The sequence below is a fragment of the Pongo abelii genome, chromosome 1 (assembly GCF_028885655.2).
Source record: "Pongo abelii isolate AG06213 chromosome 1, NHGRI_mPonAbe1-v2.0_pri, whole genome shotgun sequence".
Taxonomy (NCBI): Eukaryota; Metazoa; Chordata; class Mammalia; order Primates; family Hominidae; genus Pongo; species Pongo abelii.
The window spans coordinates 193,977,933-194,005,415 of NC_071985.2; the positions used below are offsets into that span (position 1 = coordinate 193,977,933).

The 27,483-nt window shown below is 53.9% G+C and overlaps 3 protein-coding genes across 21 annotated transcripts in view; 1 reads left to right on the top strand and 2 right to left on the bottom strand.

The window, feature by feature from the left end:
* Positions 1-15,099, top strand: part of LOC100938087 (peptidyl-prolyl cis-trans isomerase E-like) — a 37,699-nt gene extending 22,600 nt beyond the window's left edge. For 4 of the 19 annotated variants that reach the window (XR_008515866.1, XR_008515865.1, XR_008515869.1 and 1 more), the window contains 3 exons: positions 7,516-7,625; positions 12,772-12,859; positions 12,969-13,103. Coding sequence is in view for 10 of the 19 variants with exons in the window: in XM_054537680.2 (XP_054393655.1) it covers positions 7,516-7,625; positions 12,969-13,107; positions 14,146-14,199 (303 nt within the window). In the remaining 9 variants the exon portion in view is untranslated. Of the gene's footprint in view, positions 1-7,515; positions 7,626-11,624; positions 11,846-12,771; positions 12,860-12,949; positions 13,108-14,107 lie in introns of those variants that run through there. The other 15 variants (XM_054537680.2, XM_054537691.2, XM_054537698.2 and 12 more) reach the window with 10 other exon arrangements.
* Positions 7,620-27,483, bottom strand: part of BMP8A (bone morphogenetic protein 8a) — a 35,875-nt gene continuing 16,011 nt past the window's right edge. The window contains exons 2-7 of the mRNA XM_024248105.3: positions 23,773-23,962; positions 23,205-23,353; positions 15,097-15,291; positions 14,169-14,248; positions 13,550-13,660; positions 7,620-11,034 (exon numbers count right to left, since the gene is read on the bottom strand). Of these exons, the coding sequence (XP_024103873.2) occupies positions 10,885-11,034; positions 13,550-13,660; positions 14,169-14,248; positions 15,097-15,291; positions 23,205-23,353; positions 23,773-23,962 (875 nt within the window). The 3' untranslated portion in view covers positions 7,620-10,884. The remainder of the gene's footprint in view (positions 11,035-13,549; positions 13,661-14,168; positions 14,249-15,096; positions 15,292-23,204; positions 23,354-23,772; positions 23,963-27,483) is intronic.
* LOC100447637 (succinyl-CoA:3-ketoacid coenzyme A transferase 2, mitochondrial-like) lies at positions 18,393-23,162 on the bottom strand. The gene is given in 3 exon segments (XM_054537632.2): positions 18,393-19,261; positions 19,263-19,329; positions 19,332-23,162. Coding segments are annotated over 3 exon segments (1,548 nt in total). The 5' UTR covers positions 20,143-23,162; the 3' UTR covers positions 18,393-18,591.

Genomic DNA, 27,483 nt, shown 5'->3' on the forward strand with positions numbered 1-27,483 from the left:
GCCCAGGCTGGAGTGCAGTGGTGCAGTCTCGGCTCACTGCAAGCTCCGCCTCCTGTGTTCACACCATTCTGCTGCCTCAGCCTCCCAGCTGGGACTACAGGCGCCCACCACCATGCCTGGCTAATTTTTTGTATTTTTAGTAGAGACGGGGTTTCACCGTGTTAGCCAGGATGGTCTCGATCTCCTGACCTCGTGATCCGCCCACCTTGGCCTCCCAAAATGCTGGGATTTCAGGCGTGAGCCACTGCGCCCGGCCCCATCATTCCTTTTTATTGCCAATTAATACCCACTGTCTGCACCCCACATTTGTTTATCCATTCATAAGTTGATAGATTGTTTCTACTTTTTGGCTATTACAAATAATGCCACTGTGAACATTCACATACAAATTTTTGTGTAGATATATGTTTTCATTTCTCTTAGATATAGCCATAGAATTGGAAATGCTGGGTTATATAACTATTTATTTATTTTTTTTGAGACAGAATTTCACTCTAGAGTGCAGTGGCACAATCTCGGCTCACTGCAACCTCCACCTCCCCGGTTCAAGAGATTCTCCTGCCTCAGCCTCCCCTAGCTAGGATTACAGGCATGCACCTCCATACTCGGCTAATTTTTTTATTTTTAGTAGAGACGGAGCTTTGCCATGATGGCCAGCTGGTCTCGAATTCCTGGCCTCAAGTGATCTGCCCAAAGTGCTGAGATTACAGGCGTGAGCCACCGTGCCTGGCTGATAACTATTTTTAATGTTTTGAGAAACGACCAGACTGTTTGAAGTGAAGTGGCTGTACCATTTTGCATTCTTTTTTTTTTTTTTTGAGACGGAGTCTCACTCTGTTGCCCAGGCTGGAGTGCAGTGGTGCAATCTCAGCCCACTGCAAGCTCCGCCTCCCGGGTTCACGCCATTCTCCTGCCTCAGCCTCCTGAGTAGCTGGGACTACAGGCGCCCAGCACCACGCCTGGCTAATTTTTTTTTGTATTTTTAGTAGAGACATGGTTTCACTGTGTTAGGCAGGATGGTCTCAATCTCCTGACCTTGTGATCCGCCCGCCTTGGCCTCCCAAAGTGCTGGGATTACAGGCATGAGCCACTGCGCCATTTTGCATTCTTAACGGCAGTGTATGATGTTTCTGATTCCTCTATACCCTCACCAACACTTGTGATTATCCTTCTTTTTTTATTAGACCTATCCTAGTGATGTGAAGTGGTATTTCATTGTGGTTTTGATTGGCATTTCCCGCTAGTTAATGATGTTGAGCATCTTTTCATGTGTTTATTGGCCTTCTCTATATCTTCTTTGGAAAAATGTCTATTCAGACCCTTTACCAATTTTTAATTGGATTATTTGTCTTTCTATTGTTGAGTAAGAATTCTTTTGTTTTTTGTTTTTTGAGACAGGTTCTCACTCTGTCACCCAGCCTGGAGTGCAGTGATGTGATCACAGCTCACTGCAGCCTTGACCCTCTGGGCCCAAGTGATCCTCCTGTCTCAGCCTTTCAAGTAGCTGGGACTACAGGTGCATGCCACCAGGCCCAGCTAATTTTATTTTTTGTAGAGGCAGGGTCTCCCTGTGTTGCCCATGCTTGCCTCAAGTGATCCGCCTGCCTTCACTTCTCAAAGTGCTGGGATTATAGGCATGAGTCACCACACCTGACCAAATAAAGTCAAGATTCCTTCTTTTTTTATTTTTATAGTAACGGGGTCTTGCTCTGTTGACCAGACTGCAGTGCAGTGGCACAGTCACAGCTTGCTGTGGCCTCAAATTCCTGGGCTCAAGTGATCCCTCTGTCTCAGACTCCTAAGTAGCTGGAACTACAGGCATGCACCACAATGCCCGGCTAATTTTTTCTTATTTTTTGTAGAGATGGGGCTCTCACTTCGTTCCCCAGGCTGGTCCCAAACTCCTAGCCTCAAGTGATCCACCCGCCTCAGCCTCCCAAAGTGCTGGGATTACAGGCGTGAGCCACTGCGCCTGGCCTTTTCTCTCATTCTATGGGTTGTCTTTTCATTTTTTTGATGGCGTCGTTTGAAGCACAAAATATTTTAATTTTGATAAAGTCTAATTTATCTTTTTTTGTCACTTGTACTTTTGGTGTGGTGATTATGAAGATTTACTCCTACACTTTCTATTAAGTATTTTATGGTTTTCTCTCTTACACTGAAGTCTTTACTCCATTTGAAGTTAATTTTTGTGTATAGTGTGAGGAAAGTGGTCCAGCGTTACTCTTTTACATGTGGATTTTCAGTCGTCCTAGCACCATTTGTTGAAAAGGCTAGTTTTTTTCCTGTTTAATTGTCTTGGTGTCCTTGGTGAATATAGTTGACCATAAATGTAAGGGTTTCTTCTGGATTCTAAATTATATTTTGTTGATCTGTATGTCTGTCATTAGGCCATTACTACTGTGTCTTAAATTCCGTAGCTTTGTAGTAAATTTTTAATTATGGAAATGCGAGTCCTCCAACTTTGTTTTTCCTTTCAAGATTGTTTTGGTTATCCTGAGTCTCTTACATTTCTTAAGAATTTTGGGATAAGCTTGTCAACTCGTATGAAAAAAGCCAGCTAGGATTTTGATACAGATTGCACTGAATGTGAAGAATTTAGGAGTATCATCATCTTAACAATATTAAGTCTTCTGATCCATGAACACAGGATATCTTTTCATTTGTTTAGGTCTTCTTCAGTGTTTTTCAGTAATGTTCTTCGGTTTTCTTTTTTTTTTTTTTTTTAATTGGGATGGGGTCTTGCTATGTTATCTAGGCTGGTCTCGAACTCCGGGGCTCAAGCAGTCCTCCACCTTGTCCTCCCAAAATGCTGGGATTATAGGTGTAAGCCACCATGCCTAGCGAGTCAGAATTCTTTAAATATTTTAGATATAGGTCTCTTATCAGATGTATAATTTGCAAATAGTTTCTCTCATTCTTTTTTTTAGACAGGGTCTCACTGTATTGCCCAGGCTGGAGTGCAGTGGCGCAATCACAGCTCACCACAGTCTCAGAACTCCTGTACTCAAGTGGTCCTTATGTTTCAGCTTTACAACTAGCTGAAACTATAGGCACACACCACCACACCTGGCTAATTTTTAAAAATTTTTTTGTAGACAGCTGTGACTGCACCACTGCACTCCAGCCTGGACAACAGAGCAAGACTCTTCAAAAAAAAAAAAAATATGTATGTATATATATATATATCTATATATATATATATATCAATTATATTTCTTTTCTTTTTTTTTTTTTTTGAGACAGAGTCTTGCTATGTCACCCAGGCTGGAGTGCAGTGGCATCATTTCAGCTCACTGCAAGCTCCGCCTCCCGGGTTCACGCCATTCTCCTGCCTCAGCCTCCTGAGTAGCTGGGACTACAGGTGCCCGCCACCACGCCCAGCTAATTTTTTGTATTTTTAATAGAGATAGGGTTTCACCACGCTAGCTAGGATGGTCTCGATCTCCTGACCTCGTGATCTGCCCGCCTCGGCCTCCCAAAGTGTTGGGATTATGGGTGTGAACCACCGCACCTGGCCATAGATATAGCAATTATATTTCTATACATCAGCAATGAACAACCTGAAAACAGAATAAAAAGAAAAACAATTATACTTACAATAGCATAAAAAAGAATAAAATATTTAGGAATAAGTTTAAAAGATGTATACAGCTTATACTTTGAAAACCACAAAACAGGCCAGGCATGGCGGTTCACACTCATAATCCCAGCACGCTGGGAGACTGAGGTGGGAAAATCACTTGAGTCCAGGAGTCTGAGACCAGCCTGAGGCAACATAATGAGACCTCATCTCTACAAAAATATATATAATCAATTGTATATTGATCTTGTATTCTGCAACATTGCTAAACTTGTTTATTAGTTCTTTTTTTTCTTCTTTTTTTGAGATGGAGTCTCACTCTGTCGCCCAGGCTGGAGTGCGGTGGCACGGTCTCAGCTCACTGCAACCTCCACCTCCCAGGTTCACGCCATTTTCCTGCCTCAGCCTCGTGAGTAGCTGGGACTACAGGTGCCCGCCACCATGCCTGGCTAATTTTTTGTATTTTTAGTAGAGACGGGGTTTCACCGTGTTAGCCAGGATGGTCTCAATCTCCTGACCTTGTGATCCACCCACCTTGGCCTCCCAAAGTGCTGGGATTACAGGTGTGAGCCACCGTGCCCGGCCTGTTTATTAGTTCTAATAGTTTTTTTTGTGGATTTTTAAGGATTTTCTATATGCAAGAGTGTGTCATCTGCAAATAGAAATAGCTTTACATTTTCCTTGCCGATTGGATGCCTTTCATTTCATTTTTTTCACCTAATTACCCTAGCTAGAACCTTCAGTACAATGTTGAATAGAAATGTCAAGGGCAGATATCCTTGTCTTGTTCCTGAACTTAGGGGGAAAGCATCTTGTCTTTCACATGTAGTTTTCTGTTGATACCTTTTATCAGATTGAGAAAGTTCCCCCTTCCACTCCTAGTTTATTGAGTTTTCATTATGAAAAGGTGTTGGATTTTGTCTCCTGCTTTTTTTGTATCTGAGATGATTATGTGGTTTTTGTCCTTTATACTATTTATAATTGTCTATCACATTGATTGATTTTTAGATGTTAAACCAACTTTGCATTCCTGAGATGAATCCACATCTTTTTTGGGTGGCTCTATTTCACTAGATTGTGAGCTCCACCACTGTTAGGGCCAGTGTCCCCAGGGGGCAGGTAGGGGTGGATGTCCCTAAAGTCTGTCTTTATTCTGCTCCTTCACTCCCCTGAGTGTCCCCTCTTCTATTCTGTCTGCAAAGGCAAGGATGGGAAGCCAAGGCAGAAGGTGATCATTGGCAACTGTGGGGAGTACGTGTGAGGCGGCACTCTCTCTGCTCTCCACTCTGCTCTTGCCCCCGCACATCCAGGAAGGAGCTGCCAGCCTCAGAGGAGGCAGCACCGAGGGTGCCCTGTTTGAAGCAAGCAGGATTTGTGGCATGAGGCCTGCCGTAGGGTCAGCTTGGAGCACCTCTGTAGGCACAGCCTGGACTGTTCCCAAGTGCAGCTGTGGGCCAACGAACCAGCACAGGTGCTCCTTCACCAACCACCACTTTTCCCGGCATTTGCTGCTGGGTCTGCTGTGGGCCCACCAATGTGGCTCCTGGATGTTTTGTTCTTTGGTTTGCTAAAATAAATTCTAGTTCTTATACTGCTGCCTGCCAGCCAGGTCCCAGGTGTTTTCAGAGGTTGCTGCTGGGACAGGCCATAGCATCTCTGCTGCTGCTCTTCTCTCTTAGGCCAAGTCCCTTAGGAGATGCCCTCGTCAGCCCATTATGGGGCAGTAGAAGTCAAAGCCATGTAAAAGTGCCTGTGTCTTCTCATTCTGGTCAGTTACCATTCCTGCTCTCACACCAGCTGGTCTTGTGCCTGATGGACATTTGTAATCAGTCTCACTGACCTGGCACTCATTATGCACTTCCTGAACCAACAGAACTGTATTACCGAGGAGCACCCAGGGCGCTTCTTTAGTCAGCGGATGTGCTTGGTGCTGGGGAGAAACAAGCCAGGGGTGGCTCCTACTTCCTCCTTCCCAACCCCAGGCCTACCTGGAAACTGCAGTGTGGTGTCATGATGCACAGCCTGTGCTAAGATGGCCTCTCACCCTGCACTGGTTTTGGGCCAGCCAGCCCACCTCATGGCCTCTTTCAGGTGTTGAAGCTGAGCCCTATCAGTCTCCAGAAACCTCCCCCAGGGCTGCCCACTGGCTCCCATGACATGTCCTAGGAGCTCTGTCTGAATCAAGTCTTTTTTTTTTTTTTTTTTTTTGACGGAGTTTCGCTTTTGTCACTCAGGCTGGAGTGCAATGGCATGATCTCAGCTCACTACAACCTCCGCCTCCCAGGTTCAAGCAATTCTGCCTCAGCTTCCCAAGTAGCTGGGATTACAGGCACCTACCACCATGCCCAGCTAATTTTTGTATTTTCAGTAGAGACGGGGGTTTCGCCGTGTTGGCCAGGCTGGTCTTAAACTCCTGACCTCAGGTGATCCACTTGCCTCGGCCTCCCAGAGTGCTGGCTGAATCAAGTCTTGATGTTGAATATCCACCAGGGTGAGGGTGGTAGGGAAAGGAGAAGCCTATTGCCCTGGCCCCAGTGACCCCAAGCCAGCTCCACCTCTGGCACCCTGGGTGGGGCTTCTCCCCCTTGATCAGCTTGGGCCTGAAGCTTTCCCAGCAGGCACTCTCACTCCTCAATGTCGGTGTCATTACTGGTGGTCAGTCATGGCCATCAGGACAGGCAGCATTGAGGCCAGGATAAGGCAGCTACTCAGGGCTGCCATGAAGCACAGGAGAGAAGAGGATGTGTGTGAAGTGCTCAACACTGTGGGTTCTGGGGGTGACAGGCAGGCTGGCCCGAGGCCCCGGGAGGGAGAACTGGTCCCACAACCCTGTGAAACAAGGGAGGACCTTATTGCTGTGCTTGCCTGATTACCCTGGGAAGGAGGGACCAAGGGACCAGCCAGAGGCCAGTGGGAGAGGAACCATCAGGGTTTCCCCGGAAGTTATCCCAGTGGGTCCATCTGTGACCCTTGTACTCTGAGGTCACCTAAGCCTCAGAGGTGAGGCACCTGCCCCTGCTTGTGCCAACTGCTGCACAGAGAAGGAGAGGAGGTTCTTGGCCCAGGGATTCCAGACCCGTGGCCAGCCTCGTGGCCATGCGATCTCGGCACTAGGCTGCCTGCCACCCTGGTCACGGGAGCCCCACCCCGGCCTCTGAGGAAGGGAACGCAAGACCAGACATACAAGGGAGAAGCTAAAGCAGAACTGAAGGGATGGAAGGCTGCTAACAGTTATGTTTTCAAAGAACATTTAATCACAGAAACTTTCGAAATGTTTCATACATTGACTAGATCCGATCACTAAGCAGTGCATAGAGTAGGATCCTAACTTTGTAAAATATCCATATGTCATATATAAAGACAAATGTATATGTGCCAAGTAAAAAGACTGGAAGGAATTATGAACAGTGGTTATCTTTGTGATTGATTATGGGTGTTTGTATTCTGGTTTTTGTTATTTTCAAAATTTTCCCCAGCACACAGATAACATTTTCTTACGTGAGAAAAAAAATTTTTTAAAAAGCAGGGGGTGGAGAGCAGTAACTGTTGCTCAAGACTTTTCAGTAAGGAAAGGAACCTGGGGTAGAAAGCTCCCCCTTCAGCTGCCCATGAGGGCACAAGTGGGCCCCACACTCACTACGGGGCCAGGGCAGGGCCGCACACCTGCCACTTCCTCAGCAGAGACCCTAGCGCGCGGGTCACTGCTGGCCCAGACTCCTTCCACGAGCAGGCGAGGGTGCAGGGCCACACCTCATCCAAGAGATGATCATGTTTAGGTTTTTGAGGAAAAGCACAGCTCTCAGGGTAAATACAGCAGCACCTCCAAGCATATTCTGGGAGGAGTGGGTTTTATGAGGAAGGCACACAAGGAAGGCCCAAATTTGCAAGTCCCTTTAAAATGAGCCTGCTCAGAATTGCTGTTTATTCCACAGGTCTGCGCAGGCATGGCACTAAGTGTCCCATGGCACATTTGGCCCTCATGGAGGCCTCAAAAGGGCAGGACCAGCACCCTCTTCTACAGAGGAAGGAACGGGCACAGCAGGTACATGATGTGGTCAAATTAACAAGAGGCAGAGGCCGGGTAAGTGGCTCACGCCTGTAATCCTAGCACTTTGGGAGGCTGAGGCAGGAAGATTGCTTGAGCTCAGGAGTTCAAGACTGGCCTGGGCAAAGTTTAAGACTGGCCTGGGCAACATAGTGAGACCTGGTTTCTATAAAAAATATAAAAATTAGCTGGGTATGGTGGCATGTGCCTGTCATCCCAGCAACTCGGGCTGAGGTGGGAGGATTGCTTGAGCCCAGCAGGTTGAGGCTGCAGTGAGCCATGACACTGCCACTGCACTCCGGCCTGGGTGACAAAGCAAGACCATGTCTTAAAAAAAAAAAAGCAGCCAGGACCTGATGCCAGGTCGACTTGGCTCCAAAACCTGCCCTCTAACTTTTCACAGCCTTCTTTCCTGTGAAATAGTAGGGAATTTCTCTAAAGCACATCACCCGGTCCCTACATAAAGACAAAGAAACAGGACTTTGCACGCTCACCTGGCATTAGGCCAGCACTGTGCTGCAGTTGTGAAGGTGGCCACTGGGTTGGGGGTTGTCCTGCACCGAATGGCCCCAGACTCCCTGTCAGTGGCTACTTGTTGCAGCTAGTGGGCCTGAGTTGACCACCCTTATTTATACTCCTGATGTGCAGCCTTGAATGCATCCTGGGCTGTGGGAGGCAACCAGGCCAGAAGATGACCTTGATAGCTGAGCACTGACCCTTCATCAGCTGTGTGTCCATATGACCTCCCCCCTTTCTGAGGCCTTCTCTATGTGATGTCATTTGGTGGGTGGCTAAAGTTGCTAGAAGTCTGGCCACCAGGAAGGCCACGACTGTCACACTTTGTGCTTTGCTGCATAAAAAGGGAGTCTCATCATGATCCTTAGGCCTGCTGTGCACACCTGATGGGCGTAGCAGCGTTTGCGTCTTGAAAACATTCATTTCACAAACTCCTAGCACACCCAAACCATGCCAGGTTACACGCTGGGCACTGAAGAGACCACACATTTGTCAGTTTCCAAAACTCTACTGCCCAGTATTGGAAGAAGAGAGCTGTTAAATCAGGTCCTGCAATGGCAGATAGGCCCCAAGTCCTATGGCAGCCGGGGGCTCAGGCCATGTCTCAAGCTCTGGGAGAAGGTCATGGGGGCAGACGGGTTCTCTGGGTTGGAAGAGCCTTTGGAATTAAAGAGTCCTATGTCCTCATGTCGCAGATGAGAAACTGAAGCATGAATAAGAAAGGGGACTTGTCCTGACACCAAGTCAGTAGCTGAGTTGGAACCAGAATACCTGTCTCCTAACACTCAGGCCATTGCCTCTTCCAATCCCTGCTAGCTGAGCTTGAAGCCTTAGACTAGTGGGGAACTCACCATCTTCCAGACAGCCTGGGCCCACCCTTTATGTACATGAGAGGGTCTCTTCCTCTGCGCTTGCACACGGAGGCCCTCCTTGGTCCAGGCGGAGGGGCTGCTGTCCCTCAGCGTGGCCCCAGCCTCCACCCCGGCTGCCAGACCAGCTCTCCCCAGACCCCTCCCTGGGGGTGCAGCACGTGAACTCCAGAGAGGCGCATCCTTGGGCACATGGGGAGGCGGAACCACCCTGCCGGGCTGTGCCTGTGGATGGGGCGGGCCCAGGATCTGCTTTTAATGACATGGTTTGGGGAGCTGGATTCTATCTGTTCCAGCAGGTAAATTACAGGCTTAGCAAGTCAGAAATCAAATAAACACTCCAACTCCCAGTGGCTGCTCCAGGGAGAACAGCGGTTTCCGGGAACAGCAGAGGCTGAGACAAACCTCCCCACCCAACTCAGCCTAATTACTGCCTGTCACTCCCTGGGACAGGGACCTTTTCTTTGACTCACAGACCCAAGACACAGGACAGCGCTGGTGGGCACCCAGGGTGACGCCAATTTTGGTGGCCAGCTTATTCATAACTCCTAGACACAAGCAAACACTGGCAGTCCCCACCCTTGCCCCATGCCTGGCCGGAGACCGCCAGTCACCCTGCTTTGGATGGAATGGATTGCTCCGCAGTGGGGCAGGAGGGGGAACTGAGGTCTTATTGACAATGCCTGGTGGTGGCTGTCTGCAGTTCTGTGCTGAGGCCTGGAGGCCCTGTCCCGGTTCAGTGGGAAAGGTACGTAGGTTGATGACTGACATGAGCCATGGGCAAGGGGAGTAGGCTGCGGGGGCATTTGCTCTATGCCAGCCTACACCACATGTTGGAGCTGCTGGTCTTGCCTCTGTCTCAGTGCTGAGCCCCAAATGGGTCAGCGTGGTAGAGATGGTGGAGGGAACTGGAAGCCCCCAGGATTCTTTGCTCCTCTGGGAGTCATACCTCTTTCCCACGCAGGAGAAGGGGCAGGCCCAGGGCAAGGGAATACACGACATAAAATATCCCCAGTGGCCAGGCACGGTGGCTAACACCTGTACTCCCAACACTTTGGGAGGCCGGGCGGCTGGATCGCCTGAGGTCAGGAGTTCAAGACCAGCCTGGCCAATATGGCGAAACCCCGTCTCTACTAAAAATACAAAAATGAGCTGGGCATGGTGGCGGGCCCCTGTAATCCCAGCTACTCAGGAGGCTGAGGCACGAGAATTGCTTGAACCCGGGAGGCGGAGGTTGCAGTGAGCTGGGATTGCACCACTGCACTCCAGCCTGGGCGACAGAGTGAGACTCTGTCTAAAAAAAAAAAAAAAAAAAAAAACAAAAAAAATCCCCAGTGGCTTCGTGGGGATGTCCAGCTTATTCTTTTTCTAATATGCTAACTGCGCCCTGAACCAAATGAGAAGAATCCCAGAACACACTGTGCTGAGAACATGAGCGTGTCCAATTATGCCCAGAAATGGCCAGTGTTGTACCTGCGAAGAGGCAGAGCCCTTCTCCCCACACCTAAACCCTCTGGTGAATGGAGAAAAGCTTGGGTCAGCCAACCTCAGACCATCCAGGGCCAGCCACAGTCTGACAGGTCCTAAGATAGGACTTCTGTGCTGACTCCAGACAGTGCAGTCAGCACAGGCTCTGAGGCTGCTGTGTGCCTTAGGCCACCAAAGTGTCGGGCAGGATGACAGCCACAAACCCCAGGGGAGGGGCACAGAGGTGTACCTAGAAAGGACCAGAAGCCTGACAGGAAGTAGGCACAGAGAGTGAGGGCCCCTGATACTCCTGCTTGAGCTGTGACAGCATTTAAGGGTTTTCTGCCTCTGCGGGGCCCGATCCAGATGAGAAGGGCAGCTGCAGCTGGGCTGGGCGGGCAGACTCAGTGGCAGCCGCAGGCCTTGACCACCATGTTGCGATGCTTGCGCAGGATGACGTTGTTGCTGCTGTCATAATAGAGCACAGAGGTGGCGCTCAGCTTGGTGGGTGCACAGCACGCCTTGGGGACTGCGTCTGGCTTCATCAGGTGCACCTGGCCAGGAAGGGGACACAGGCAGGGGCATGAGGCCAGTGGCCTCCTCCGAGGACCCACCCAGCCCCGCCCCAGCTCCACCTGCTCCCTGCCCTGGCCATCTCCAAGCCACATGGGAGCAGCACAATAATAAGAATTATTAACAGGAATAAGAGCAGTCCTGAGAACTCTGGGAGCAGGAGCCGTGGTGACCCACAGTGCCCAGGGAGGGACACATGGCAGCCCCAGGGTGTGGGGCAGGTGGGCAGGGTGCTAATGAGGGGCCTCAAGTCCCAGGCCAAGGGCTCAGACTTCCTCCTGGGGATAATGGGAAGGAGAACCTCATGACCAGGTTTGTGCCCTTAGTGAGGTCCCTGAGGGGGAACGTGGAAGGACCACTTTCTTCTTTCGGCCCTTCGGACCCCTAGAGGCTCTGCCTGCCCACACCCTGGCCTCCCTCCCCAGGCTCTGGGAGGCCAGGCCTCGGCCCCTCTCCTGTGGCTGCTCCTTCCCCCAGAGGACTGCATCGGCCCTCAGCACTTCAAGGCCCTGCACGTGCCCGCGCCTCTCCACTCCCCAGGCTCAGCTTGGACCTCTCTTCTGAACTCCAGACTTGCAGATCCTGCCCCCCTCCCCACTTCTGCACTTGGGGTCTAATGAGGCCTCAGTGGAACATAGAATTCCTCCCGCCCTGACATCATAGCTCCCGCCTGGGAGGCCTCCTGGATGACTCCTCTCGCCTCCTCCCTTCCCTGAGAGCAGCCCCTGGCTCAACCTCCACCTCCGTGCTGCCTCGGATCACCTGCCTGGTGGAGCTGCCATCACCTGACAGGTGACCACAGCAGCCCTCACTCATCCCCTGCTTCTCTGCCTTCCACTCCCCCCACCATCAGCCTCCCCAAGCCAGAAAGGTCCTTCTGGAGGGTGACGCAGACCAGGACACTGCTTTGCTAAAGACCTCTGACAGCCTCTCGGGTTGCTTGGAATAAAATCCACCCTCCTTCCCAGGGAACCCCAGGCCCTAGGGGAGCCGGCCCTGCTCATCCCAGCATCACCTCCCTCCACTCTCCTCCCCTTCACTGCACCCAGCCCCTCCTCCCTGCTGGCCCTGAACTTAGGGCCAGCTTGCTCCTGTCTTAGGGCCTTGCACTTGCTCCTTCTGCTGGAACATTCCTTCTCCAGCTGCTGACGTGCCCCTCCTTGTGTGGAGAGGCCGGACCCAGTCTCACTCCACTGACAGCATGGCTGCTCTGCTCTTCCTCACAGGAGGTGTCAGCTCCACGGTTGGTTTGCTTCCGTGCCCACCGACAGCCTCCGCTAGAGCACAGTGCCTGTTTGCTGCCCTGCAGTCTGTGAGCACTCACTTTAGTTGAGCCCCTGAGGGGCAGGGGCAGGGGCAGAGGAGATGGAGTCCGGGAGCTGCAGGTGCAGTCACCTTCCCGTGTACCTCCCACACATGCAGCCGTGAGAACCACACGGCATAAAGGGTGGCTGGGCCAGGCCACCCCGCGCATCCTCATCACCCCTGGGCCTTTCCAAGGAGGCGGCTCCAGGTGTCCAGCAAATGCCATTTGACTGCTCAGAAAGGAAGCATTATCATAGGCTCAGAGCAGCTTTTGGTAATTTCTTTCCTCTCACACCAAGGCATTGCGTCCGCACGTGTGTGTGTGTGTGTTTTAATTTTTAATTTAGAGACAGGGTTTTGCTGTGTTGCCCAGGCTTGTCTTGAACTTCTGGGCTCGTGTGCTGCGATTACAGGGTGAACCACCGCGCCTGATCAAGGCATGACCGTTGAACATCCTAAGAGGAAAACAAGGCTGTGCAATACCAGGAACTGGGATTCTAGGTAAAAAGTTCTAGAAGGAAGCCTCGGTGCCAGAATCCGCAAACACGCAGAGCACTCAACAGTGAGCAGCACCAGTAATCCCATCAGAAGCCTGCTTTTGTCCTTTAAGGTTGCCCCAGACACCGAGGCATCAAAAGCCAGGGGATCCAGAGAAAACACAGACGGCCAAGAGAGAAACTGGGGGAAAAGCCAAAAGGTTGAGAGCCACACCATCTAGACGCTTCCTGCCTGCGGTGCGGCACAGGTGGGTGAGTGCACACGCACATCCCGCACACTGTGCGCACATATCATGGGTGGTCAGACTTGCTAGCGTATTCGAGGGCCCATGTGTTAAGATCACACAGCCCCCACACAGTGTACACATCTATTTCGTGTGCTGTGCCTCTGAGCGCTGCACACAAGTGCGTTAAGTGTCCCACAGGAGTTTGTTCGGTGCATAGAACAGGCACGTGTACACGACTGTTCACGTGTGTCCATGTTTGGGTGTGGGTCTACGTGTAGTAGTGTGACTGTATGAGGACCAGTTCCTGCAGAGCTGTGGGAAGTTAGCGACGTTACTGACTCTGTGCAGACAAAGCCCCCTGAGACGCGGAGCAGGTGGCCTCACTGCCCTCCCGGCTGGCTGGACCAGACCCCTCTCCACAGGGGCCCCCACCCCAGGGGGCTGGGTAGCATGGGCACGGTACTGACCAGGGACTGCAGGATGGCGTGGTTGGTGGCGTTCATGCAGGAGTCCAGCGGGAAGGAGCACTCCCCCTCACAGTAATAGGCCGAGTAGCCTTGGGGGGCAATGACCCAGTCCTGGGGGGCAAGGGAGAAGGTGAGTCCCATCCATGTGCCCCTCCCTGAGCCTCAGGGCCCACACCCATCCTCCAGCCCTGCAGGGCCGTCTCCTCCAAGAGGCTTGAATCCATCCAGGAACCCCCAGCAGACAAGGCTAGGCAGGAGCTCAGGCCCAACATCCCCCGTCTTCGCTTTGCGTCCCCTCCCCAGCCGGCCCTCCCCTGCCCATGCCTCCCAGAGCTGCAGTCGCAGCCGATGCAGGGAGGTCTCAGTTACCCTGCGGCAATGCTGACAGCTTAGTTGGTTGATTTAGTCTTCATTTTCATGGTTTTAAAAAAAACAAAAAACAGAACAAAAAAAAAAAACTTTCTCACCATATTCTCACTTTAGAAAACTTGGAAAACACAGAAGAAAAAAATACATAAGAAAATTGAAGTCACCCATGATTCTATGTCCTCCCTACAGATTCACTTCTGATCTACAGGTGGTGATTGTCATTTGAGAAACAAGGAGAGTCAGCAATTACCAGCCAGCCGAGGTCCTGGAAGCTGACGTAGAGCTCGTGCCGACGGCAGACCTGCCGGCCGTGGGAGCCGTGGACGTCATCTGCAGGGACAGAAGGGGCAAGGTCTTTTCTGGGGTTCCTGCTGTGTGCAGCTACTATGTGTGCAGCTACTATGGGGTACCAGGGTGGGGGATGCCCTGATGAGCACATTTGTCAAATAAATGAATGACAGGAAACCATTTGGTCTCATAAAGCCCATCCCTGGAACTCTGCTTGTACCATGACCCAGCTCAAGAGCCTGCCATGGCTCCCAATGGCTAGAGTGACACTGTGCCCAGTCCTCCCCTGTCCTTCAGCCTATGAGCGTCTTTATGCTCCAGTAAACAGCCCAGCAGGACCCTCGGCCATCTTGTGCCTCCTCCTCTCTGGGGGCCCCTGTGACTCCAGCCCACCCTCTCCTGCCACACCCATTCCTCAGGTTCAAGTGGCTCACGACCAGGCCAGTCAAGGGCCGACTCCCTGGGAAGGAGGGCATGGGGTTGGGTCAGGCCTGTCCCTGATCCTGAAGGGCTTGGCCCAGTTGGGGAGAAAACTTTGCATAAGCAGCCGAGGATCCTGCAGGGTGCCCAGGCCCAACCGCGGGTCATGAGGGGCTGCGGCTCCCAGGGAAGGGGCAGCCGATTCTGATGGAGGCTCCTGAGAAAGACCTGGAGGAGCCAGGGGGAGAGAGGGGGCCTTCTGGGAAGCAGGGACAGCCAGGACAGGCCTCTGGAGTGCCGGTCACCAGGGTGCATCAGGGCAAAGATGATGTCAGGAAAGGTGGCCTGGAGAGTGGCCGTCAGCTTGAACCGACCTGAGCCTGAGGGCTCTGGGCCACCACTTGGTTCTCGCCCTGTCTCTCTCAGCCAGAAGCCCGTAGGGCCTCGGCCCCAGCCTGCCCGACCCTCACCAAAGATCCCTGGGAGTCGATTGGCCTGCGGCAGCTCGTTGGTTTTCTTTGGCTGCCTCCTCCTCAGTGGCCTCACTGCCCGAGGGGTGCGGATGGGACTCGGACTGGCCCTGAAGAAAGTGACCACGAAAGGCTGTTGGGAGCGCGGGGCCCGTTGACCCAGCAGGCCGGCCAGGCCAGGATCCACGCTGTGCCCTGAGACAGAAAGGAGAGAGTGGTCACTCACGGGCAGTGGCCCTGCAGCAGACACAGCAGGGCAGGTCCTGGGCAGGTCCAGGAGCATGGAGGCTGAGGACCCAAGGGGCCCTGCTGAGCCTTAGTTTCCACATCTGAAGCCTGGAGTCCTTGGTCCAGCCCCAGCCAGTCCACATCTCTCCTGGGGGCAGATTTGGAGGAGGTGGGGGGGGGGTAGAGGGCCTCAGTGAGCCGCAGGCGGCGTTATTAGTGACAGCTGTGTCACAAATAATAACATTTGTGAAGTGTTTTACAAGTTTGAAGATTTTTCCCACGGATCACCTCATTGGGTCTTTACGGTAACCCTGCAGCTCCTACTTCACAGGAGACCCAGAGTCCTACTGCCGGTGACTCCGAGAACCAGCGCTCCCACCTCGGTCCAAGGACCCCTGAGGCCTGTGTTCTGTCTTCCGTCCCGCACTTTCTGGGGTGTGAATGTCAAATTTATCACCGAGACAGCTCGTGGCAGCATCTGCCAGGTTTAGCGAGTGCTTGCTCTGCTGGGCACAGCCCAAGAGCAGGGCATTAACTGTCTCCCTGATGCCCACGAGGGAGATGCCAGGCAGAGCAGAGACATTGGAACCAAGTCCAAGAGCCCAGGTTTCAGCCTGCGGCAGTCTCATTCCAGAGCCCAAGTTCTTATGCACGAGCTGGGTTTATGGACAGAAAAGAAAGAAAGAAAAGGCTGAAGCAGAGATCTGACTTGGGCCTCAGCCCCAGGAGGAGTGAAGCCTGTAAACGGGATTGTCCCCCACAGCTGCTTCCAGACGGAGGATGCTGCTGAAAACATGATAACTAACCCTGGAGATGCCAAGCCTCACCAATAAAACTGTGTATCCTCCTGTACTTGTTTGGATTTCAATAACCCTTCTATTGTAAAAGCAGTTAACAATGATAAAGTTTTGAGAAAAAGTACCATTTTAAAGCCCCTCCAACTCCCATACATTTTCATTTTTCTGGGCTATTCTGTCCATTTAAGTTTTACACAGTTGTCAGCCCAGCAAAGAAGTCCTCGTTTTTTTTTTTCAACTTTCAAGTAGCCAGGTATGGTGGCTCACACCTGTAATCCCAGCACTTTGGGAAGGTAAGGCTGGAGGATGGCTTCAGCCCTGGAGTTCAAGACTAGCTTGGGAAACAGACCCCATCTCTACTAAAAATAAAAAAATTAGCTGGGTGTGGTGGCACATGCCTGTGGTCTCAGCTACTTGGGAGGCTGAGGCAGGAGGATTGTTTGGGCCTGGGAGGCTGAAGTGAGCCATGTTTGCACCACTGCACTCCAGCTTGGGTGACAGAGCAAGATCCTGTCTCAAAAAAAAAAAAAAAAAAAGAAAAGTTTGCTGTTTAAAAAAGTCTTGACAGGGTGGGCGCCGTGGCTCATGCCTATAACCCTAGCACTTTGGGAGCCCGAGGCAGGCAGATCACTTGAGGTCAGGAGTTCAAGTAGGAATTTGAGACCAGCCTGGCCGACATGGTACAGAAATTAGCCGGGCGTCGTGGCGTGTGCCTGTAATTCCAGCTACTCGGGAGGCTGAGGCAAGAGAATTGCTTGAACCCAGGAGGCAGAGGTTGCAGTGAGCCAATATTGCGCCATTGCACTCCAGCCTTGGGGACAAGAGTGAAACTCTATCTCAAAAAAAAAAAAAAAAAGTCTCTAAAATAAACATTTCAAATGTATAAAATCCCTTGGAGCAGTACACCATAATTTACTTGATATTGGCTCATCTTCAGATACATAGGTTACTTCCTGATTTTCACGATAAAGATGGGAGTGCAACAGAGCCTCTTCACTCCATGCATGGGTGAAATTTCCTGATACTGAATCGCAGAAGCATGATTACCAGCTCATTGTCTTGTCTCTTTAAACAGTGCCAGTTGTTCAGTTTACACGAAAGCACATTTCACCTCCACTTTACAAGCACAGATGTACACACGTATGTACACACATGCATATATGTGGGTCTGTATAAACAGATGCACATACACTTAGACAGACATTATACATACAGATGTATTGATTCCTACGTAGTTCTCCAGTACACCCTACAGGTCAAGGACACTGCCTGCCCCACCCTCAGTCCCACTCAAAGGTCAGCCCTTAAGCAGCTGTGCCTCAGTCCCGGTGTCTGCTGGCCACTTGACTGAACAACCAGTGAATCCAGAGACCAACCTTTGACCAGTGACATCACCTGCCACAAACAAAGGAGCGTGGACAAGAGCTGCTGAGACAGGGAAGCTGTGAGCTGCAGGCGCTGACAGGGAGGCCCAGAGAGAATCCACTGGGCAGAGCTTGGTTCACGGTGAGTCAAGGTTATGGGGAAGCAGCAGAAATACAAGGAACAGAGCCGGGGCGCAGAGGAAAAGGCAAGTGAGGTCACAACGGGGAGAGAACAGAGCAGCCTCTGTGGGGTGATGACGGTCACCAGCCCGGGCACTGGAGTGGCACTCTGTGGACTGGCTGACACATGGGGACGGCCTGGGGCCCAGGGCAGCCCTCCTGGCTCCACGTGCAGCTCTGTCCTGCGATTCCCTGGGGAGCCCTGCCTGCCATGGGGCCTGGGAGGCCGTCAGTCCTGCAGGCTTTCCTCACTATTTGTTTCTGTGCAGCTGTGTTCAAGGGTCTTATGGGGGGTTCTCCCAGACACAGGATAGAATGTTGCATTAGATCAGTTACACCACAGACCCTCACAGAGCCCCTCTGAGCCAGGCCTGCCTTGGGTGCTGGGAACCCCTCTGTAGGTCTCACAGGCCAGGCGAGCCTGACTGGGGACTCTTGAAGCAGCTAATCCCGGGTTCCCATTTTACAGAAGCAGAAACTAAGGCCCAGAGAGAGCAGCAACTGTCCAAGGTCCCAGAGCAAGGTGGGTCAGAGCCAGGATTGTCATATACTTTCCCAGCAAATTGCAGGGGCCTGGCTGGGTATGGCTGGGGGAGATGGGGGTGGCGAAAGAGGACTAACAACTGGTCTCGGTTCAGAGCCCTGCATTTGGCAGGCCTGAAGAAGCTCCCCCACCCTACTCCTCTCCTTCCTTGCAGTGCTGGAGGAACACAGAGAGGAGCTGATCTGTTTTCCTTTTGTTTTTAATTAAAGTCGCAGCTCTCAGAGGAGCACAGTCCACCTAGTTCACCTAGGGAGGAAAGTCGGAGGCCAGCAGCAAACCCCTCCCAGCGCTGGGGAAATGTATTCTTGCGGTAACCAACGTCCCCTGGGGAACCCAGTGGGACCCCTGAGGAGCGCACCTCCCCGACCAGATCCGGGTCCCATCAGGGTGCCACGTGCTGCATGGGCCTGAGGTTCGGGGACACAGCAAAGGCACACCCCGTGCTCTTTTTGACGTCGTCCACCGTCAGGCCCTCCCAGAGTTCCGTCAGCGTCAGCCCTTGCTTCCTGTGCACGTCAAACACGGCCTTCTCGGTGATGATGCGGTCCACGCACCGCTTCCCGGTCAGCGGCATGGTGCATTTCTCCATGATCTTGGGGGTGTTGTCCTTTGTGCAGTGCTGCATGGTGACCACCACTCTGGTCTTCTGACTGGACACTAGGTCCATGGCACCGCCCATGCCTTTCACCTTCTTGCCAGGGATCATCCAGTTCGCCAGGTCGCCGTATTTGGAAACCTGCATGGCTCCAAGCATGGTTAGTTGGATGTGTCCCCCTCGGATCATGGCGAAGGAGTCGTCGCTGGCGAAGCAGCCGCCCCCGGGAAGCACCGTGACCGTCTGCTTGCCTGCATTGATGAGGTCGGCATCCACCTCATCTTCCGTGGGAAACGGGCCCAGGCCCAGGATCCCGTTCTCACTGTGAAGATGGACGGTCATGCTGGGGCTGATGAAGTTGCTGGCCAGCAGGGGGATGCCTATGCCCAGATTGGCTTACATGCCGTCCTCAAATTCCAGAGCTGCGCGTCTAATGATGCGCGTCCTGGCATCCTTTCTTTTCGGCGTCTCCATCTTCCTCTTTCGTGATCGTTAAGCGCTCAATTCGTTTTTCGTATTCTGCCTCTTTATTATGCGACCTACATAAATGTTAGGAACGTGGATGTCTTCTGGGGGGAAAGCCCCCACGTCCACGATCTCTTCCACCTCCACCGCCGTGACGTCTGCAGCTTTGCACATGGGCACGTTGAAATTGCGGGCGCTTCTCCTGAAGACCACGTTTCCTGCCCGGTCGGCCTTCCAGCCTTTCATTAGGGCAAAGTCTGCCCGGATGGCGCGCTCCAAAAGGAAGTGGTCGCCGTTGAACTCCCTCACCTCTCGGGGCTGGCTCATGAGCGCCAGGTGGCCGTCCGGGGTGTAGCGGATGGGGGCGCCCCCTTCCTGGACCAGGGTCCCGTAGCCCGTGGGGGTGTAGAAGGCGGGCACCCCAGCGCCCCCCGCGCGGATGCGCTCGGCCAGGGTGCCCTGGGGCGTGAGCTCCAGCTCCAGCTCTCCTGCCAGGTACTGGCTCTCGCACAGCGTGTTCTCGCCCACGTAGGAACAGACGATGCGGCGGACCTGCCTGGCGGCCAGCAGGAGGCCCAGGCCGAAGTCCTCCACGCTCACGTTGCTGCTGACCACCTGCAGGTCTTTCACGCGGGTCCTGAGCAGCGCGGCGATCAGGTTCTCGGGGATCCCGCAGAGCCCGAAACCCCCGACCATGATGGTCGCCCCATCAGAGATGTCCTTCACCATCTCCACCGGGTCCGTGTAGAACTTGGCGCGAGGCCGGGGACTGGTGGCAAAGCAGCGGGCGCAGCCCTGGGACAGCGCGAGCCCTGAGCCGCCGGCGGGGACCCCGCGCCCGAGCACCGACGCCAGGAGCCGCAGCGCCGCCATAGTCGGCCCGGGTCGGAGGCCAGGACAGGCGGTGTGAGCCCCGCGTGCGCCTCGGGCCGCGAGTCACAGAGCAGGGAGGGCGCCCGCGCCCTGACGCACTCCCTCCCAGCAGGTCTCCACGGCCAGGCGCAGCCTCCAGGCCAAGCCTGCGACCCGCGACAGGGAGGGGCCGTTCCCCTGCTCCGCCCTGGGCTGGGGCCGCCCGAGTCAGTCCTCCGTGTCCAGCGCACAGGCCCGGGCGCAGGACAGAGCTGAGGTCAGGCTCCGCGTGGAGGACACCGGCCAGATCCCCTCCTGCCCCAGTGGAGCTTCAGACACAAACTCCAACCGCCCCGCCCAAGCTTCCCCCCAGCTTCCCCAGCTCATTAGAGACACCAAGTATCTAATGAGCAGGCGCCGCTGGGTGACACCGACGCTCATGAACACCTTCACTGGGCATCTCTGTGCCAAGCACCCTCCTTTAATCCTGTGACAACCCAGAGAGTGAGTGCCTGCCCCACTACAGCCCCTCAGAGCTCAGGTTCACCCCTCACTGCGACAGTGGGGACACTATCCCTCACTTCCATCAGGAAGGGTCCCTGCTCTGAAGAGGCCCCCCGTCTTGTCCTCTGCATCCCCCCACCCTCTCCACCTCCCCCACTCCAGCTCCCTGCTCCAACTTGTGTGGAATTTTGCAGTTTTCTTCCCTCTGCACAGAATCACTGCATCACCAGAGCAGTGTGCAGGCGTCTCCTCACCTGTAAAGGACCTGCCTTGTCGCGGGTTCTCTACAGCCCCAGCCCATGTCTCTGCTCCCCTTCCCCAGCAAAGGTTCTAGAAAGAGCTGTCTCCTGCCTCCACTGCCTGTTTCCCTCCACCTCCTCAGTCAGACCCACACTCCACGGATATTTGGGTCATCAACAACCTCTGTGATGGCAAAATCCTTGGTCACTTCTCTGTTCTTGCCTTCAGCGCCCACAGCAGGACACAAATGACAAACCCTTGCTTCTGGAAACACTTTACTCTGGCGTCTGGGTCACCTCATCCTTCAGGTGTCCTGCTCCCTCCCTGGCTGGTCTCTGTGGGCTCTCTGTGGTCCCTCCTTGTGAGGTCTCTGGATGTTGGAGGTCCCAGGGCTCTGGGCCAGACCCTCTTTCTTCTCCATCACTACCCTCCTTCCCTAGATGACCTGGTCCCATCCCATGCTTTAAATCCACTTACATGCCAGCACTTCCCTCGCCTGGGTCTTCACGCTCACCTGTCCCTGGAATGGCATTTCCATGAGGACCAGTGATCTCAGTAACATCCCAGGGCGCTCAGTAATATTCCAGCCAAAAGAGAACCCTCGGCCACCCACCTCAAACCTGCCCTTTATCTATCTTTTCCCCAAAAAGAAAAACCTATTGAAAAAAATCCACTGGTTCCAACCACACATCATTCAGGCTTCCTCCCATTCCCTCACCTCCTCACCAGCTATAAGCATGTCCTGACACTGAAATCGACTCATCTTTCTCCATCTCCACTGCTACCAACAAGTCGCTCACAGCGCCCACCTGGACCACTGTGGGGCCCCCACACGTCTCTCTGACTTCACTCTTGTCCATCTCAGTCTGCTCTCCCCACTGAAGTCAGGTGATTCTTTACTTTACGCATATATTAAGTTTTAATTTTACAACAGTTGATAGTTACATAAAACTTTGCAAAGATAGTACAGAGGCTAAGGTGGGAGGATCGCTTGCGCCCAGGAGTTGGAGGCTACCATCAGCTGTGACTGCGCCACTGCACTCCAGCCTGAGCAACAGAGCTAAACCCTGTCTCAAAAAAAAAAAAAAAACTACACAAGGAGTTCCCATACACCTGGACCCAGTTTCCTCTGGGAAATGTTAATATTTTACACTAGTAGGGTACCTTTCTCATAACTAATGAACCAGTACTGATACCTTATTATTAAGTAAACACCATGATTGATCTGGATTTCATAACTTTTCCCTAATGCCCTTTTGCTGGTCCAGGACTCCACCCAGGACCCCACATGCACTGAGCTGGTCTTCTTAGGTGCCTCTGGGCTCCTCCAATTTCCCAACCTTCCCTTTTTTTGATGAGCTTGGCAGTTTTGAGAAGCGCTTGTCAGGTATTCTGCGGAAAGCCCTTCTCTTTGCGCTTGTTTGACGGTTTTCTCATGGCTGGACTGGGGTTTTGGGTTCACGGAGGGGGCCCTCTGCGGCTCAGTGGCCTTCTCCCTCCCTTACACCCAGGGCACATGCTAGCACCGTGCCAGTCACTGCAGTGAGCCTTCCTCACCTGGCTGAGGCACTGTGCGTCAGGTCCCCCACGCCCTGTCCACACCGCACTTTCGGGAAGCAAGTCATTGGGTGCAGCCCACGGAAAGGGTGGGAAGCTCTGCTCCACCCCCAGGGAGGCATCTCAGAGGGTTCTCTTTTAAAACCTGAATCAGATCCTGTCGTCCTCCACTGCTATTAAATAAAATAAACGACGCTAAGAACCCCAGCACCTGGCCCTGGTTTACCCTGACTCAGAATGGCCCCTGGGACCCCCGCCCTCACCGCTGCTCCATGGCGCCCCCTTGCTGGGCCTCAAACACACCCATCTCGTGCCCACTTTGGCCTTTGTATTCCTACTGCCTGGCATAAAAGAGGCTCTCCCCAGTGTCACCTGTGGAATGAACAAGGGCGTGAATCCCCATCCTGCAGAAGAGAAGATGGGGTCTGGAAAGGTAAGTCCCAGCCAAGGTCACTGAGGCAGGGCACTGCCAAGCTGGGCTTCAAAGCCAGCCTCCTGGCCTCAGTGCCTGAGGGTACAGCCACTTCCCCTCCTTCCCTTCCCAGGACAGAAACTCCCAAGGTGGAGGCTGCTCCGTGGGAAGAGCTGCCTGCTTCCTGGGAAGCGGAGGGAGAGGAGGGAGCATCCCCACTGGGCCAGACCTTGTGCCCTGGACCTCAGTGACCCTTGCAGCGGGCATAGTTGGTGAGGCCGGGCACCCAGGGCCACAGGAAGCCACTACCGCTGCCTGTGCTGGCACAGAGAAGCCCCAGGGGCTGCTCCTGCAGAGCCCCCAGCCTCACCATCCTCAGTCTCCACATAGAGGCGGAGTCCCAGGTCCTTGTGACGCTTCAGCAGCCAGCGGTCACTGGCTGCTGTGACGTCCAGCACCAGCCAGCCCTCGTCTCCAGTTCGGAGCGTCTGAAGATCCAAAAAGAACAAGTCAGACTCCCTGTGGACATGAAAGAACAATTAACCGGCGGCCGGCACAGCTGCCTTCGTGTCTCCAGGGCCCGCTGGGGGCTGTCACCGTAGCATCTCCTACCTGACTCTGACTGCGCCCCTTCTGAGCCTCATCTCATTGCCTCAGCCCACAGAGGTGTACACATGGGGAAACTGAGGCTCAGTGACTCAGTGACCTGTCCAAGTCCCCACAGCCAGGATGGCAGGGCAGGGACTTGAAGGCAGGACTGTCGCTGGGGCTCTTCCCGCAGTGCAGGGGGCTTGGGCCAAGCATCTTTCCCGTCTTTGAGGGTCTCTTTCGGGTCCTCTGGGAAATGCTCCACCCACCCCCACTCCCTGCTGGGCTGCCTTGACCATGAGACTGTGAGGTGGGGGGTTGGGGGGGCACCCGGGCCAAGGGGAAGGCACCTGTTGGACTGCTCCTGGACCACCTGGAACATGCTGACGTGGAGGGTCCTGTTGAGCAGGTGGATGCTGGGCACCTTGTAAATCCGGAACTCTGCAGCTGTGACCGCCTCCCCAGCCGGGATCTGGGTCAGGTCAAAGCAGAACTCCTTCCAGTGGGGCTCCTGGTGGCCCAGGGCACGGTCTCGCTCCACTAGAAGACAAAGCAGCGCTGGGCTGGCACTCGGAATGGCTCGGGCTCTGGAGGGGGCAGAGCTGGTGTGAGCCACCGCCCCCAGCCACCCACCAGTCAAGGTGGAGGGGACCCAGGGAGGCCTGGGTGGGGCCAGCTTCCTTTTGTGCAAACGTTTGTTCCAGGCTTGGTCCCAGGGTGTGGACAGGGCTGAGAGTCCCTGCAGCCAGGCTCACCCTGAGCCCTGCACCTGGCTGGTGCTTAGCAGGCCCCAGGCTCCAAATCCCGAACTCCCGTTGCGCCCCTTCTCGGCCCAGCTGGTCCTGGGACTCAGAGATGAGACAGAGGAGGGAGCCTCCTCTGGGAACTTCCAGGCTAAAGGGAAGATGGACATTGGACCCAAGGCAGAAAAGGGCCCCGGCCCTGCAGGGAAACCTGGTAGACAGGGACATAACTGACATAACCGACGGCATCTCAGGGGACACAAGCCATCCAGAGCCTGCCCACTGCCTGGATGGGAGGTGTGGCAGGGGAGGGCTCAGGGCTGACAGCTGAGCTGGGCTGAGGCATGAGTGGGAATCTGCCATGGTGTCAGGGAGACGGGCCCTGCAGGGACCAGCCAGCCAGGGCAGAGGGCCAGAACAGAGGGGCCTGAGGGCAGGGCAGGGAAAGCAAGCACCAGGAAACAGCAGAGGGCAGGAGATCCACGTTTCCTTTCTGGAACAAGGTGGAAGAGGAAGGAGGGAAACGTGGAAAGGAACAAGAAAAACCAGGGCAGGAGTGACAACTCCCAGAGAGGTCAGTCAGGTGCTGGGGAAGTCGGAGGGTCTCACTGGGTGATGGGATCTGAGCAGGTGGCATCTGAACTGGCTTTGAAGGGTGGGATGGGTCTTGGTAGGTGGAGAAGGGGGCAGGGAGGGTGCTCTAGGGAGAGGGGACCTCGCATGCGCAGGGTGGAGGCGCCCACAGGTCAGCGATGTTGGGGACGGCACATGAGCTCTGCTGCGGCCTGCCTGCTGAGGGTGCGAATCCCGGGCCAGGAGCCTGGGCTGCGCCTCTGGCCAGTGGGAAGCACAGGGGACGGGGGCAGCAAGGAGGCGGCGTGGGTGGAGGGGAATTAGAAGACACGGTGGAGGCGAGGGTAGAGGCCAGGCTGGAAGTGAGATGGGCAGCAGGGCCCCGTGGCGGGGGCTGGCCTGCCAATCAAACAAAGGCTGCAGTTGCGGAATAAAGCCCACATTTCCCCAGGTGTCCGGAAATATCCGGAAATACCCAGGACGCTATATTTAGGGCAGTCTCACTTTAGCCTCCCATCCCTTTCAAACTCTAGAAATCTGTGTTTCCGGAAAGCAGGGGTGGGAGCCACCCAGTGCCTTCCCCAAAACCCAACACTGAGATTTCAATGATATGTTTGTGAGTCTTTTTAAAAATTCTCTCTGGTTACTGGGCTCAGTGACCACAGTCAGGTTTGGAAAAGCACCAGGCTGTGCGGGCTGAGGCGGATGTGGGGAGCACTTCCTGTCCTCACGGTGGGGACCTGGTCCAGCCACGGGCAGGCGAACAGCTGTGTGGGATGGGGGATGGGGCCAGACGTGTGTGGCCAGGAGGAGGTGGCCGCTCATCCCAGCCCAGGGCAGAGAAAAAATGAACTTGCCTTGTCCCACAGCACCTGAGGGTGCTGGGCACGCAGCAAAAGCTCGCCTGAGAGCTGGGCTGCTCAGATGCCATGATGTAGGCCACGATCTCTTCCCATAGGCAGAGGTTACTGATGGCAGAGTTCTGGACCTCCTACCATGAATATCTACACACGTGTGCTCTCTTCCCTAACACACTCACACAACACGACTTGGGTGACAATTTCAGTGGGTTTAGGAACTGCAGACCCCCCTATGTTACATGGCTGTGTAAGAATCCCCCATCTGCAAGACGAAATCAGTCCATGCTGTTGGCTGTCACAGGGCACGTGACAGTGATGGAGCAGCTCAGTCCCGGCTTCTCCTGTCCGCTTTCAAAGCGTGGCTCTATGTGCTTGTGCCCCAGGGCACAGCAGCAGGGCTGCTGGGTGGGTCCTGGGGCTCAGTGGTATCCCTGTCGGCAGACCACATGCTGACTTCATGTGGGATCCAAGGACTGAGGGAACAGCCCACAAACCCATCAGCTCTGTGGGGACGCCCGTGCTCTGTGGCCTCCCTCCCCGCCTGACCTGGAGGTCAACCCAGGCTGACTCAAGATTTTGGCTCAACTGAACCGACCTGAGTTCCAAACTTCCCCGCTGTGGGCTTGTGAAATCAATAAACCACCCAGGAATTCCAGCACAGGAAACTGCCTCCCCTGGCTGTTCCAGGCAAGCCTGGAAGTTGGGAATTTTTTAGGAAAATAATGATTTTTATCAGAAACTGATAAAACTTCCTGGGGTGTGGCACTAAAATAGGCATTACTGTGACTGGGCAAAGGGAGTGCCCTTTTCTTTGCTGGAGCCGTGTGGGTCTGGAGCTGGCCAGTGGTTGTGCCTTTGGATAGAAAAGATATTTCTCAAAGCTGGGGCTGAGGAAGAGCATTTGTTGGGACCCAGATTTTCCCCTGTGAAGGTTCGTGGGCAGACAGCCCCTGCTTTAGCCGCTAAGAGAGCATTGAAAAGGGTAGATTCTCTGGCCAGTAGCTGGGCTCCTGGTCCCAGCCCTGACCCTGTGAGCAACCTGTGTGACATCAGTCTCCTTGTCTGCGAAGTGGCGATTCTGTCCTTCCCCCCAGGGCTGTGAAAGGGCACGAGCCATGGGACAGGAGTGGCGACCATGGCTCTGGAGGTTAACAGCTGCTTTTCCAACTTAAAGTATCAAAGTGACAATATCCAGCCAGGACCATCAGGAGGCCACGTCTGAAACTCAGCAGCCATGGTGGGGAAAGGGAGACGTTCAGTTTTCTTTTTTTCTTTTGAGACGGAGTCTTGCTCTGTCTCCCAGGCTGCAGTGCAGTGGCACGATTTCAGCTCACTGCAAGCTCCGCCTCCTGGGTTCACACCATTCTCCTGCCTCAGCCTCCCCAGGAGCTGGCACTACAGGCGCCAGCAACCACGCCTGGCTAATTTTTTGTATTTTTAGTAGAGATGGGGTTTCACCATGTTAGCCAGGATGGTCTCGATCTCCTGATCTTGTGATCCGCCCGCCTCGGCCTCCCAAAGTGCTGGGATTACAAGCGTGAGCCACTGCACCCGGCCAGTTTTCTTTTTTTCTAAATAAAAGTATGGAATGAGAGAAATCTATCAGTTCAACTTCTGGGTGCCTCCTTTTCACCTGCCTGATCTTTGTCAAGGCACTTAACCTTCTGGGCTCAGTGTCCACGCCTGCAAAATAACACTTGGAAACAGGGTCAAATGAAAACTGTGAAGAGCCGGGTTGGTTGACAGTAGTCAGTACTTGGTTATGGTCCAGCGAATGCTTCTCCCACCCTATTCGGGAGCATTTCCTTGTCAGTGAATGCCCAGCCCCCACCTTCCCATAGAACCAAGGTCTGGAATCTCCCAAAGATGCCTGGCTGAGCGGCAG